Genomic DNA, 15230 nt, shown 5'->3' with positions numbered 1-15230 from the left:
AACCCAGATCCTTGTTGCAATGAATAAGTGCTACAAGAAGTTGAACTATAAGAGGGTGGTTAAACTCATTGAAAGAATGGGGGTCTGAAGAATGAATTGTCAACATGGTGGGGTTTAATACCAATGTGAAAGCTGTCCTACTGTATTGTTATGAAACCTACGGAGTGACAAGCTCCAGACCAACCAAAATGCTACTAGCCAAGACATCAAAAAGCACAAATGGGGCTGGATAGGACAAACCAGCACAGCCCTCGTGTCAGCTACTTGTTCTACAGTCAGAAAATAAACAAAGTTTTGCTCATGTCTCTCTTTAATCCAACTACAAACTGAAGTAAACTCAAACACCACATGTAAATTACACAATTTTCATGGTGCTGGTGGCATCGTTATCGAAAGCTGAGAACTATATGTTAAAAGTCTTTTTTAACTCGATTCAGGACTGAGACAGCTACACTTCAATAGTTCCTGCTCCTCTCTCGGTCATATCTTCCCTCTTGACGATTCTGTCGTCGGCCTGCATAGAGAAATGAATTCTTTATTCTTTTCTGTACTTCCTATTAAAATTTTTAGAAATAAATTCTTTTTCACTAAAAATTGACCAGAAATTTGTGACTGGATGGATCATAAATACAATCGTGCACTAGACCTCAAATGTGTTGTTTTTGCCTCCTGTCCCCGAAGAAATTCATCTCTACCCCAGTACACTGAAATGGCTTTAAACATAAAAATAACATAGGTCAAATGTCCTCACCTCCACCCCAGTTCTGATTTTGCTGCATATAGTTCTGATTACCTGAAAAAAAAAAGAGCAGAGTTATGAGATAAAGAAAACACTGTGGTACCCTTCTTGCGATAAGGATTATAAAAAGCATTCTTTTCTCAGAAAGTGAATACGCCAAAAGAAAAAAAAAATAGCAGCAATAGCTGCACTGAAAAACAAATAGATTTTTTTAAAAACCTTTAATCATATTAAGACAACACTGTATATTTTTATTGATTGTACTTATTTATAGGCTGTTGGAGAGAATCTGCTTTATTCTGTTAAGCAGGACTTGTGTTGATTTCAATGCAAGACTATGAAATATGTGAGCCTTTTTAAAATTATTTTAGCCACTAAATGTGTACTGAATCCAATAAATCTTAGTCGAGTACACTATTTTGCATTATTCTGTACTATTCTAGCATCAATGTCTATTACATGAGGCCAAAGATGTTTTTAATATTTAATATTAGAAAAACAATACATAAAACAAAAGATCTTTCAACATTAATAAACAATATATTTGTCTTCATCATTATCTGCAAGTATATTTTAAGTAACACTCCATTGACAATATGAAATAGAGTTGACATTCACCAATTCCAAAGTCAACCTGGCCAACATCCACACAAAAAAGGAATTGGAATGAGTAGAATACAGAATGGTGGATTTGACAAATAAGGACATTATCCCAAAGTAAGAAGGCAAAAGGCAGACATGAAGACTCGGATAATAACTTTTTTAATCTGAGCAACCAGCCACATCAAGCTGAAGGATCAGGGAGGAATGGTAAGTAAATGAGAGGAACAGAACAAAGATTTTGGAAGGGAAAGTGCTTCCACCTAGAGGTGATTTTTGAACAAAAGTATGGGGCTAACACCATTTATATAACCTGGACCAAGGCTGATCACAGACTATTTGATCTTACCGCAAACATTTAGATAATCATCTCTGTTCAAAACAACCAGCATATTAGAACACCTAGACAAGATGTAAATTTTGTAGCAGTCATCCAGCATATTTTTAACGCAGATGTATTCACTAAGGAATGTGATGATCATGTTTCCATGTTGTAACACAATACGTGTCCTGTAACCATGCTATTAAATGTGCAGATCTTCAATAACCATAGAGGGTGTTCTCAAACAAACTGTTAAAAAGGTTTAAAAATGACTCTGCTACATAAACATAGTTTTAAAAAATAAACTTCATCTTGTACATTCATTCTTCAACACACATCGATGTGATAAAATTTATACTACAAAACACCAAGTACAATGCTGATTGTATCTAGCAGATCATTAAGACAGCAGAATGCAGATGACCGATTTTAGTAACCAAAATAAAATAACCACATAAGATACCAGAAACTAATATACAAACAGGAGAAATGTAGTACTCACTTGACTTCTGGAAAAAGAAGTTGCCTTGTTTCACTTCCATTATTCTCTCATTGTTTTCAACCAGTGAGGCTACTTTTTCTGCCAGCTGCAATGCCAGCGACTGGAGGCGAGTTGGCTCTGTGCGATGCATGGAGAGTACTTGACTGGGTTCATCCAGGGAAGCCTTTACAAAAAGTATTTAGGAAAACAAAATCTGAGGACAAGGACATGAATGATGCAGGAAAAATGAATACACCTAAATCAGGCAAAAACACTTTGACAATGCTATATCACAGGCAGTATTTCTGACACTTTACAGGTAATGTGAAATTAATAGGAAGATGATTAAAGCTTGCATAAAAAATCAGGGTCCATTAACATTCCTTTATGCTATAGTAAGGATTGGTAAAGACTTGAGGAAAAAAAACAAAGCAAAATAGTGATGTCTGAACAAGTTGTCTTACATCAGGAAAATAAGCCATAAAAGTTTCTTTTTTTGTAAATAAGTCTACATTGCTATCTGTCATGCTTGCAGCAGTTCCCTATCAAAGATTCTGGAACCATAAAAACGGCTTAATTATATATCACTTAATTAATTAAAATATATTAATTAAAGACAATATAAAACAGCGGGATGTTTAGAACAACTGTCAATGAAAACTCTTTCTCCGACACGTACCATGAGCTCCTCCCCAATGATCATCTTGCTAATAATTGAATGGACCACCGGGGTCTCCAGCTCAAACATCAGGGCCAGGTAAGGCAGGCTGATAGAGTCGTACACACTGGAGTAGCAGAAGAGGTAGGTTCGCAGGCTCTCTTCTTGTATCTTAGAGCGAATCAAGTCCCGTACCTTGTCGGCCTGATGAAACAAATCCCACACCTGCAACAAAGTCATTAGTGCTTACAGAAGAGTAGTCAGACTGTAATAATTATCAGATTATTTTCCCTATTAATAAATTCTATATCTACATTGAACTAATGTCATTCTAATCAAAATATACTAAGCACAAACAAATCTCATACAAAAGCAATCTTAAAAAGAGTTAAGGGAAAAATGCACATTTTTAGAATCTTCCAAGCACCCTAAGCAGACTAACAAAACTGCTTGTCTGGATGACATCATTGTCAGTTATACTCAGGGGAAATGACCAATTTAAGGTTTCAGCCAAACTCTTTCCATATTGAACAATTATCAAATATTTGTCAGTTTGGGTCTAAAGATGTACCTAAAACAACGTGCCACTCTCTATACTAACCTTGGCATTCATCTTTTCATTGATGATGAAGTTCTTGCATGCACGCCAGTCACCAGCTTTCATGGCCTTTGATGCAGCCACCACATGTTCACGCATGCTTTCTGGTGGACCAGTCAGTGTTTGTCTCTCGCTCATTTTCATCACGTGATGGAAATTCTTACTGATCATTCGACGACGAACATCCAGTTCATGAGCTGTCAGAACGAAAATTATGCAGTCATCATAAAAATAAACTTGAATTTTTCTCTTTCATGTGTATGCTTGCTTTTTCATACATGTACACACCCACAGACTCTTACCTGCCATATATGGAATCTCCAACAGCATAGCTGAAACTAGGTAAACACACTCCAGCAACTCAAGATTTATGTGCATATGATATGGAAGCAGACGTCGCTTTTCGATCTTCTCCTGCTCTGGTGTTCGCTCATGCTGACGCTGGGGCACCAAACCCTGTAAAAGAAACAAAAATAACTGTCTTTGCTGGGCACAAACTACAAATATCTTTTCATAATCCTTTAACAAGAGACCTTTTGCATGGATAGATGGCATGGTAAGAACAAGGCTTGAAGTTCCTAAATGAACAAATGGAAAACTTAAGGTTATGATGTTAACCTAATGCTCAAAGTGAAAGCAAAACCACAGATGGCAATGACATGCCTGAGCCAACAGTTCCTTGGCACGGTTGCTGCTCTGGATATCCACAAGTGCATTGTGGGCATCGCGCACGTGACCTTGACGAAAAGCACACAGTCCCAGCTGCACAAGTGTGCGGTTGTACAGAATCTGTAAAGACAAATTATACAAGTTACATTTATCTCATTTTTTACTTTTCATACTAGATGTAGCTCAGTTTTAAAGAGGAAGGAAGAAGCTTACAAACATAATTAAAAAAACCCAACTACATTTTAAACTCTAATAAACGGAGAGAAAAGTCAACCTTCACAGTAAGGAAAGAACTAAAGCTCTCTCTTTAATTCCATAACTTATGTTCGCAGTTGGCATTTGAAGATCTTTCTCCAGCATTGAGTAAAAAATATTATGTCATAAGTACATATTATTATTATTATTATATTATTATTTATATTATATAGTTATACTTCCAACAATTAGCTGAATATGAAATTAGTATTTGAATGCAAAGTTTTACCGCAAAAATAATACAAGGCTGGGTTTATGTTTTAGTCTTTTACTATGGCCACTTACCTGAGTGGGAACATCTGAGTGCTGGATGTTGTCCTGAAGGTGAGACATAAGCATGAGGTCACGGGCCTGGAACCAACGATCATGCAAGGCATGATGGTAGATCTGGCACAGAATAGCTCGTGTTCGCAAACGATCTGTCAGATCCTTGGCATATATGAATTTGCAGAGTTTGTCCATCAGCTTTTCTGAAGTTACCTGCAAATTTCACACACGACTTAAAATGACACTCGGTGCTATTGGAAACAAGAATACTGTATTTAAAAAAAATAACATTAGATTTTTTTAATTTTTCACCTGAAATGGGTCTCGTTTGGTCTGCCCTGAGTTGCAGGGTAAGTTATTCTTTCTGGGGCCGGTAGCATTCTTAGCCACCATAGCAATCATGTTATGTGGATCAAAACAGTTGTGATACATTTCTGACCAGAATAAAAGTCCTTGAAAACTAAAACTGATGCGACTAAAGGTCTTTCACAGTTTAAAGGACTGGCTGCTGTGGCCCCAATAGCTAATTTCATAGAATAAAAGATTCTAGTATTTCTGGTACTTTTTACTGCTAGGAAATCCATGAGCACCGATCACTGTGATTTAAGAAGATAGGTTCATTTCAACAAATGGTTAATTGATGATGTTTAACAAGAAAAAAAATAGGAAGTTTCCCTTGCTAGCAAGTAGTAGCTTACAACTATAGAAAGAAAAAAAATCTTCTGCAACTGAATCCAGATCTACTCCTCTAATTGTAAAGATGAAGATGAATACATACTGATTTATCAGCAGGAACATCAAATGCTGTGGGATCAAACTGTAACAACAAAAAAATTCCATAACTTACTTCAATCAAAAATATAAAGCTTCAAATTTACTACTCTTTTATAAAGGAATTTATGATATCCCAAGAAGCTAACTATCCCAGAGGGCACATTTTACCTTGAAGTACAGGTGTTCAATTCGCCTCAAGTAGCAGCGGCAGATCTCCTCACTGGTGCCATGTTTTTCAACATAGATCTCCAAGTCCTCTAAAAGCTTGCACACCTTTTGTTCATCCTTTAGCCTATAAAAAAAAAAAAAAAAAGAAAAAAAAAAAGAAAAAAAACAAAACCGCATGGCTTTGATACTGATTGTGACAAATGATGCTGATTTGGCTTTAGGAAATTATTCTCTGCGATTACTGTTCTTTTTCAGTCTGCACACTAAGTATTTCAAACTACTGATTTGACCCTCTGCAATACTCGCTGAACTTGACAGGTTTATTCTAATATAATTATGCATTTAACTAGTGGCAGGTACTACCCAGTCCTACTTATGAGATAGTTGTTGCTGACTGATTTTAGGAATGTGATGAGTGTTAATATTACATAAGGATCCTAATAAGTAAATTTATTTGCCAGCATGAACATTCCTAAGCTTTCTCTCTCCACCTCCAGCCCCTCCTTCACACACACATAACCATCTCAAACTAATCTTTACAATGCTTCAGCCCCTCCCTCCCTCACACACCATCTGAAACTAATCTTAACACTGCTCACAGTGTGGCACTCCCTCACAAACTGCTCTAAGCATGACACTTTTGGTAGCACCCATAGTAGAAAACTCCTGCCCACCTTTCCACAAATTCAGTGCTGTGGGCATCACAGGCTTGAAGCATTTTAGTGAACTCTTCATCCACGCGTTCCATGACAGTGAGAATACAGCCTCGCACGCGGTACGGTACTGTCTGCAATGGTCATCAATACATTAAGTTAAATACTTTATAGCAGCATGAAGGTGTGGCATGCAATCAATCTAAAAGTGAGGAAAATATATCTACACATAGTAATTTTTCAAATGCTAAGGCAAATGAAAAGTGAAACAAACCTCAAAGTTCTCATTCTCTTCCAGAATTTTTTCTCCAACATTAATTTCCTCTCGTCTGGTCAGCATGTCCATCAGAGTTGTCATGGTCTCTAAACACCTGCACAAAAGGCTCATTGAATATGTCTGATTCACAACACCTGCTGTTATCAATGAAATAAATTCAGTTAAGTCAAGACAAAGGTAGAGATAAAGTGCACCACATAGACTTACATCTCCCACATCTCATTGCGCATGCAGGTGGCAATATTCGGGTTGTAGTCAAAAATAGCAGCCATGATGTTAAAGAGGATCTTCACATGCATGGCTGGGCCCAGGTTGTTGGCATCGGAAACATTTTTTAATTCCACAAGCATGTCAATCATCTGGGATCGATCAGTCCCCTTCTTGCCTCGGGCTGCAACAATCTCGTACAGCTTTTTAACCACAGCCTCATGGTTTATTTCTTGATCTTTCGCAAACATTTTGGGTTTTTCCTGCAAACCGACAAAAGAAATGATTTGGCATATTTAATAATACAACAAAGTGGATAATAATATGAAAAATTCTTACTCTGGTTTTAAACAGGTAACACAGGCATGTACAGTGCTAAAAAGATCCACATACCACAATAAGTGGGGCTCCTCCCTTCACAGGCTGCCACTCCTCATCAGCTTTTCGACGATCTGTCTTTTTCTTTTCCTTTTTCTTTTTCTCCTTTTTGGCTGCTTCTTGCTCTGTTGTGGTTTTGAGGAAATACTCGGCTGTAAGACGACCTGCTACAGGCAAGTCATCATCTGAACTTGAAGATTCATCTTCGGAACTTTGATTCCAGATATCATCACTGTCTTCATCTTCATCTGACTCAACATCTGATCCCTGAAACATTTAGCAATAGTTATAAAAAAAAGATTGCAAGTGCTAATACTACAGTTACATGTGATTACTGGATATACAATATTTGGTGCACTGTGTTTATTTTGCAGTTTTCAGTTTCAAAATGTACGTAATGAATGAAAGATAAAATCATAAGCTCAAAACTCATTGTCCCTTGCTAATAAGTTAACCCTTTCCTTTTTTAGCTCCCTCATGGGACCAAAGAAAGTTTCCAGAGCCAGCAGCTCTTTACACTAGTCTTTTATATTCATTTTACATTAATTTCTTGCTTTTAGGTAGTATTAAACACTATATTTATTCTCTATAAAAATGTGTTTTCGGTATGCATTTGGAGTGGCTAGAATGAATTAATTGAATTTTCATTGATTCATATGGAAATAATTGCCTCAATTTTAGTCTGTTTCAGATTTTCCAGATTAATTTGGGTAGATTGCCAACTAAACCGAGGTTTCACTGTATTACTTCTTGTATTTGCATCTCTGGCTATCTAATTCCCTATCCTAAGGAATTAACTCACCACGAACTTTGCAGCCTTCATTGGTCTAATCTCCTCCACTTCTCCTTCATCATCTGACTCCTTAGATTCTGCTGAAGAAAAACAATTTTACCACCTAATTTTCAATCATTTAAAATCTTTGACAACTTTTATGGTAAAGATATTAGAAAGTAATCTGACAACTTAAGCAAAGGACATTTACTACACCTGCAACATTGCATAGAGGTGTTCACAAAATGGTTTTAACTCAACAGTTTTCATTAAAAAAAAAAAAAAATTCAATCATTGCAGTGATCACCTGCTCAAAGATGGTTGAATCTTGCCGGCACTATTTAAAGTGTTCAAAAGGACTTATTATTAGTCTCAAAAAAAGGATTTTTGTCACACATAATTTGTCAGAATCCATTTTCCGGATCCCTTAAACCCTTAAAAAATAAAACTGAGAATTCTAAAGTAATTTAAACTTTGCATACATTCATATAACACACTCAGAAGACCAATTATTGCTTATTTATGCTTTAATTTACCTCTTCCATCTTCTTCCTCTTCTTCTCTTTCTTCTTCATCTTCTCCTTCATCTGGATTCTGTAAAAAATTAATAAGTTATAAAAAATTGTAAAACAGCAAAATGAAAAAAAACCCCAACCCATTCTTGTCTTATAATAATCTAAAAAGGTCTGCTCATGAGAAACATCCACCATTAATGTATATGGATAATAGGTAAATCATAAAGGGGGTAAAAAAAGGCAAAAATGTGTGCACAAAACAATGTCTGAAGAAAGCAAGACCATGACCTACCTCACGGTAATGAGACATTTCTTCTTCAAAAGTTCGACAGTACTTTTTGAGCTTTTGTCTCAAAGTGGTAAGCCCCTTTGAATTATTCTTACTGATGGTCTTGCGCCACTCACGATCTTCCCAGCTCTGCAAACATATATAATAATTCACCATGCATCACACTCATTTTTCAAATAATAGAAATACTTTAGAGACATTTTTGATTGCTGATCTGGTGGACACATGAAATGCTCAGGTCAATCTACTGAAGAATTGTCAAGAACATGCAGGAAAAAACAAATGCCTTCTCAGAAAGAGCTGGAAACCTTGGCTTGAAGGTCAGCGCAAAGAAAACGAAAAGTATGAGAGTGAACGCTAGAGTCCAAGACAGCATCCAACTAAATGGAGAAGAGATTGAAGAAGTTGACAGTTTCACCTATCTTGGGTCCAAAATGGCAAACATCGGGGATGCGGAGGAGGAGATTTGAGCCCGACTAGCAAAAACAAGCCAGGCCTTCACCTCACTCATGACCACATGGAAGGCAAAAAACATCAGTAAGAATATCAAGCTCAGAATCTTCCAGTCAACTGTGATCAGCACCCTCCTTTACGGATCAGAAACATGGAAGATGACCAAAGCCATCAGTAAGAGACTTGACGTCTTCCAAAACAGATGCCTCAGGCGCATACTTAACATCTTTTGGCCAAATACCATCACCAACAAAGAACTCCACCAAAGAACTGAAACCGAATCCATCACCACGCAGGTTCAACAAAGGCACTGCAATGGATTGGAATGTGCTCCGCCAGCAGACCTCTCCAGAGTCACCCTACAATGGACTCCAGACGGCCGAAGAAAACGAGGCAGCCCAAAGGAAACTTGGAGAAGAACAGTGGAAAGGGAGATGAAAGGAAAGGGCTGGACATGGGGTCACCTAGAGCGGGATTCAGCGGATCGACATCGGTGGCGGACTCTGGTTGAAGCCTTATGTGCAACATGATGCACGAAGAGGATTAGATAGATTGTCAAGAACACTTTATTCCTTAACAGGATACTGTGAAATTCGTGTGACTGCCCAGAGATATAAGATTAACAAAGCAAGCCTTGAATTCCATGCCTAAATAGGAAGCCTTTACTAACAACCTCAGTGTTCCATAGAAGATAAAGCAACAGGACAAACCTCGGTCACGAAGTCCTCCAGCTCCACAAGGCAGCGCAGGTAGAACCGTGGGATGCCCTCCTTGTCAACCACTTTTCTTGCTTTATCATAGGCACGGCCCAGACTTTCAAAGTCTGAGGGGTAAAAAAAAAATGCATCCTTATGTTATAATCGTCTTGCCTTTGAGTAAAACATACTCCTCCTGTGCGTTGACATCTTTTTGAATCGTGATCAAATTAAATTCCAGCTAAAATTTTAACAGGAGTAAACAATCATGATCTTCACTTGGGCTTAAACAAACACTAATTATAATTACATTGGTGTAGGGAGTGTTTAGCATCAATCTGAGGTAAAATATCAGTCAACCAGTCAGTCCTCCTGTCATCTGGGGATCCCATGGATAGACACAACAGCTGACAGGACCTACCACTCTTGCCTATTGTGGGCAATAGCAGGTCCTGTACAGGATGACCAGTTCATCTTTGACGTTCGTAAGCCAGTTCCTTCTCTGGCCACCACAGCATCTACTACCCACCAAGGTGATTTGAAGGATAGTCTTCAACAGGGTGTCATGCTGGATCATGTGGCCAAAGAAGACCAGCTTTTGTCGCTTGAGTGTTGAAAGTAGAAGTTCCTAGTGTCTTTTGAGAGTGGCAATCTTGTTTCATACAAAGTAGTCAGTTTTATGTTCTTAATAAGATACGGAGCAGCCTCCTCAGGCATTTGTTCTGGAATGCCTAGATTTTTCTTTCCATTTCAATGAGCAGGGTCTACGTGTCACATCTGTAGAGCAGTATCGGCACTACCAGGGAAATGTAAAGCTTGTACTTGGCAGTGAACCTTATCTTGTACTTGGTAGTGAACCTTATCTTGTGGCTATGACAGATCCTATCTAGACTAGCCACTGCTGCTGTAGCTGTTGTCCATTTGAGCCATTCCTTGTGTTCCTAGACTCTTTGGCACAGGATGGTGAGGGCCTTTGTAGTTTCTTCCCCATCCTGCTTGAGCAGCCCAGCTGGCACATTATCAATATCTGGCATCTTTCCTCCGTTCAGACTATTCTCCTACCATCTAAACTTAAGACACATCTTTTCAGAACGACAACCTCACTGTGACCTTATCCTGACCATGAGCGTGTATAACCTGCGTCTGTAATTTTCTTTGTGTATGAATGTCTGCTGTAGAAGTGAGTGTGTCTGTTATATGCAAATGTGGGTGCATGGTTGTTGATGATTTAGTCTATGTATGATTTATGTAAAGTGCTATGAGCAAATCTTTGATAATGTGCCAGCTGGGCTGCTCAAGCAGCATGGGGAAGAAACTACATGGCGGTCCTCGATTTCTTATAGAGGTGTAAGGTGTTGGCTAAAGTCAGTCTCTGGCTCTGTACAAATTCTTGAAGTCTGATGTCCCTGTCATCAGTTTCACCCAGGTGAAATTTTCCCACCATTCCTGCACATTGCTGGTAGGCATTGGGGCCAACCTTGGAGTTACAATCCATGAGTACAATGAGATGTTCCCTTTTCAGAACTGGCTTTGCAACCTTATCTAGTTGTTGGTAAAGCTCCAAAAACTTCATTTTCTCCATGTTGGAGGTTAGAACGTATACTTGGACAATGGTAAAATATCACTAACCTGTCAAAACACTTGCCATGTCCTTGATTTTCTTATGATTTTTAAGTGTTTTAATGATGTCACGAAGTTCTTCATATCTGAAAGACCTCAAGTGCATTAGTAACAGCTTTATTTTTTAACATATTGAAAATCATAGCAATTGTGCAGTCTTTCTTTTTCTCTTGATTCTTGGAATGACAAGATGAAATTATAGAATTGAAAAAAGAACACTATTATTAAAAAAGTCCAAACTTGTAATGATATTAATCAACATGTTCAAATATGTAAGATATACTTTGCTATTCTTTTAAATCAAAGACTATTGAGTATCACGCACTCTACATAATTTTTAAGGCAACGAATATATGAAACAGGTTTCCAAAGATTTACAGAAATATGACGTGTTATGTAAACAGTACTACCCCATCTTTCCAGTTCATTTAGTGAAAGGTTTTATCTGTCCACAATATGCCTACAACACAATTCTCTGGAAAAAAAATTACCGTTTATCTTTCTCACTGCGAACAATGCGACGAGCATCTTCTTCATCATCACTTAGCTGATATGCCCTGTAAACAACAAAATATTTTGAACATTCTCACATAAAAATAACAAGAGCAATTTTTTTTAAAAAAGATGAATATGTTCAAAATAAAATGAAAAGCATCTTGTCTATACTAATGGAAAATTCTTCTGAGCTTTTAGTTCAAGTAAAATATTCTGAGAACATGCAATGGCCATAAAAGCTATTTTCTGTAAAATTTCCTTTAAAAGAGAAGGCTTGGAACTTTATTTGAAGAATAGATGGCTTTATACCTTGCTGGGATGGCTGGACGTTGCTGCTGCACTTCCTCCTCACTCTCTGTCTCTGTTTCAGAGTCAGAGCCTGCCCTGAAGAACCTCGACATCTTACCTTGATTTCACCCTGCAAACACATGACAAACATATTTCTACTAATAGCTTCGCTTGCTTTATGAGCAGAGTAGGAGTCTTTCCTTTATTTTACAATTATCTACCAAAGTCTGAAGTAATGTATGTGGTCAACATGAGCTGAGAGAAGCAAATGACAATGCTGAATGGTTCACACTTCTTGTTTTTACATAGACATTGATTTATATTGGCAAAAATAAATCTATTCCATAAATGAGTCAATTATTTTTTCAAAGTCTATAAATGTGACATAGTTTATGATTTAAAGCAAACTGTTTCTGAATCAAACCCAACAAGATAAAGATATGATCAACAGCTGAGGACCCTTTTCTAAAACCAGCTTGATATTCTCCAACATGCTTTTCATCCATCCACTCCTGTAGTCTACTGTTAATCATAAAACCACACACCTTACCTTTAACATCACAAACAAAAACACCTCAGTAGTTCTTAGGATTATTCCTATCACCTTTCTTGAACAAAGTAATTATTTATGTGGAAAAACACCCTTATTAGATAGTTCATTAAAAAATTTTTGTCGGAAATCTACTACATTGAAGCATGAATGTTAACAATTCACCTATTATCATATCTGGACAGGCAGCTTTCTTATTCTTCACAAAGAATGCAATACTACTTCTTTTGAAATTGGTCAAAAATGATGTTATCCTTACGTGAATCATTACTGGAACAACTAGTGTCTTCATCAAGTAAATTCTTTAAGTGTTGACACTAAATGTCAACAGAAATGTTGTTATTAGAATTATGTTTTGTAGAAATTTTATGTAGTGTGCTCCAAAACATTTGCTGTTTTTTTTTATGGAAGTGGTTAACTTATATTTATAGTTTCATTAAAACACTTTTTTCTTTTCAATAAGTTCTTGTATTCTCTTCTTACTTTACAATATCTCTGTCTGTCATCAACCTGAAGTGATTATTATCCAAGAAAAAATGTGTTCACAGTACACACTTCTTTCTCTTTACTTCACATTACTTCAATAATGGTTCTGCACTCTGAATACTTAACTGCAAGTCTAAAGGCATATGGTCAGAATCAAATCTCTGCTTGACAAACAATGAGGTAGCAGAAGTAAGGAGGGAAAATAATTCCGTTAACATTAACACTATGGCCTTAAAGTGTAGCAATCATCAAAGTCGCCTTGACATACACCATTCAAAATATTCTTTGGTCCTTGAATTTGCAGCTCTTCTATGATTTTACTCTCAATGTTGAATCTATCACTTCTTTAAAGTCAAGCTTATTAACATTGGTAATTAATGTGTGGCAATGCAGCAAAATGACTGCGATGAGAAAGATGAAAGGGGTCAGTGGGCAAGTATACCATCTAAACATGAGGTAGCCATGTGGGTACCAAATTTTGGGGTTTTATTCTTAAGTCTATGTTTTCTTCTACAGTGGATTTATTTTTTTAATAACATGAAAAGTGCTGATTCTAAGTGACTGAGCATTTGCCAGTATACTACTATTTCTCCATGATACACAAAATATAGGCACAGATTGAAACTTAATTGTGAAGCTGAGGTAGTTTGCACATTGCAACAGCATAATGTTGACTATAACCATCAGAGGAAGAGGATTGTTGTGAGACCAAAGCAGACTTGGAAAAGAACAGGAGAGAGCGAGGCAAAGGACCTCGGAACCACATGGGCCCAAAACTGAGTCTGCTAGCAATATGTTGTTGAGGCCCTACGCTCCTCAATGAGTAATAAGGAATAAACTAACAGCATAATGATCTCTATGCTTGTACTTTCGCCAACTTACATTGTTGGAGCCTCATTTAATGGTCAGTGGTCACTTTAACCTAAAACCTTACTGACCTTTACCAAGAGGCAGTTCAACCTCTGCCAAAAAATGACCCTTGTAAAATCAAATCATTCCAATACTGAAAGTCAAATTAACCCACAACTAAAAGGTAAAATGATTGGGCATGAGTTGATTTGACTTTTGGCGTTAGGATAATCTGATCCTGACAGGAGTGGCCTGACTCTGGGTCAATGTGATTTAGTGCATGGACCCTGTTTCACAGATGTGTTTTCATGGCCATGCTATAGCATAATGTGCAGGTAATTCTCAGCACACCAAACCAATGTCAGTCCCTGCAGTTCGACCATGGCAGTTTCTGAACAGTTAAGGAATGACATTTTTATTCAATTTCTCAAAACCTTGGCAATTCTAAGTTTAAGGCATTAATCAGTCCTTTCAATGGCGTTTTCTGAGTGTATTTTGCTTTTTCATTTAGCCTGGTCTTTAAGAGCCGAACACTTGTGTAACATGTGCATAATCTGTTATGATCTTGCAAATGAATGAAATTACCTTGTAATTAAATGTCTGAAATGATAAGACCTGACTGCGGCTCTGAAATAGATAATAAAATAAAAAGGATGAAAGAAACGTTTTACTCAATGAATTCAAAAAAAATTTAATTTGTACATCTTATACAGCAATCATCATCCTATTCTTCTTCGCTTTATATTTAACGAGATCCTTAAAAAAAAGACTTTATTTATCCCAGAAGAAAGTTATCAATCAGCTCTATAAGAAAGCAAGGGTTAGACTTAGAACATCACAGCACAACCAAAATTACAAATTCACACCTGCCAAACCAGTAAGTATAAGCTTATATTGTTTTATATCTGTCACTATACCATATAACTACCCAGCAGCTCAATGGTGGCCCATTTGACCATACGGACAATTTGCTGTCTATCACTTTACTTTGTTATGGCTAATACTATTTGTAGCCACCACAACATAAAAGCAGACTTCTAAATAAGTATTTAAAAGTACACTGTTTGCGTAGTTTATCACAAACATCGAAACATACACTGAAATATTTCTTACTTAATATCGGCCGGTGAAGAAATGGTGCTCACATGTACTGCGTTCTACGTCATCAAGAT

The 15230-nt window shown here is 37.1% G+C and overlaps 1 protein-coding gene across 3 annotated transcripts; it reads right to left on the bottom strand.

Moving 5' to 3' along the window:
* Positions 1-292: 292 nt before the first annotated feature.
* On the bottom strand, positions 293-15230 carry LOC112563354 (eukaryotic translation initiation factor 3 subunit C-like). Of its 3 annotated transcripts, XR_003099013.1 has the most exons (24): positions 15172-15230; positions 14644-14685; positions 12195-12303; positions 11882-11947; positions 11400-11476; positions 9786-9898; positions 8626-8751; positions 8355-8412; positions 7849-7919; positions 7062-7313; positions 6669-6931; positions 6459-6555; positions 6206-6318; positions 5532-5655; positions 5368-5406; positions 4608-4802; positions 4062-4187; positions 3701-3854; positions 3402-3595; positions 2822-3025; positions 2164-2326; positions 1689-1711; positions 752-793; positions 293-514 (listed from the first exon to the last, which is right to left on the bottom strand). XR_003099013.1 is itself a non-coding variant. In XM_025237273.1 (23 exons), exons 3-23 carry the CDS (start codon positions 12284-12286, stop codon positions 456-458), a joined length of 2628 nt encoding a protein of 875 aa, XP_025093058.1. In that variant the 5' UTR covers positions 12287-12303; positions 14644-14685; positions 15172-15230; the 3' UTR covers positions 293-455. The 3 variants fall into 3 exon arrangements, 2 of the variants coding, with proteins under 2 accessions (XP_025093058.1, XP_025093059.1); XM_025237273.1 differs by lacking the exon at positions 1689-1711; XM_025237274.1 differs by lacking the exon at positions 1689-1711 and having other exon boundaries at positions 7849-7916.

Source organism: Pomacea canaliculata, linkage group LG4 (assembly GCF_003073045.1).
Source record: "Pomacea canaliculata isolate SZHN2017 linkage group LG4, ASM307304v1, whole genome shotgun sequence".
Taxonomy (NCBI): Eukaryota; Metazoa; Mollusca; class Gastropoda; order Architaenioglossa; family Ampullariidae; genus Pomacea; species Pomacea canaliculata.
The sequence above is the reverse complement of the archived record's forward strand: the minus strand, read 5'-3'. Positions and strand labels throughout refer to the sequence as shown.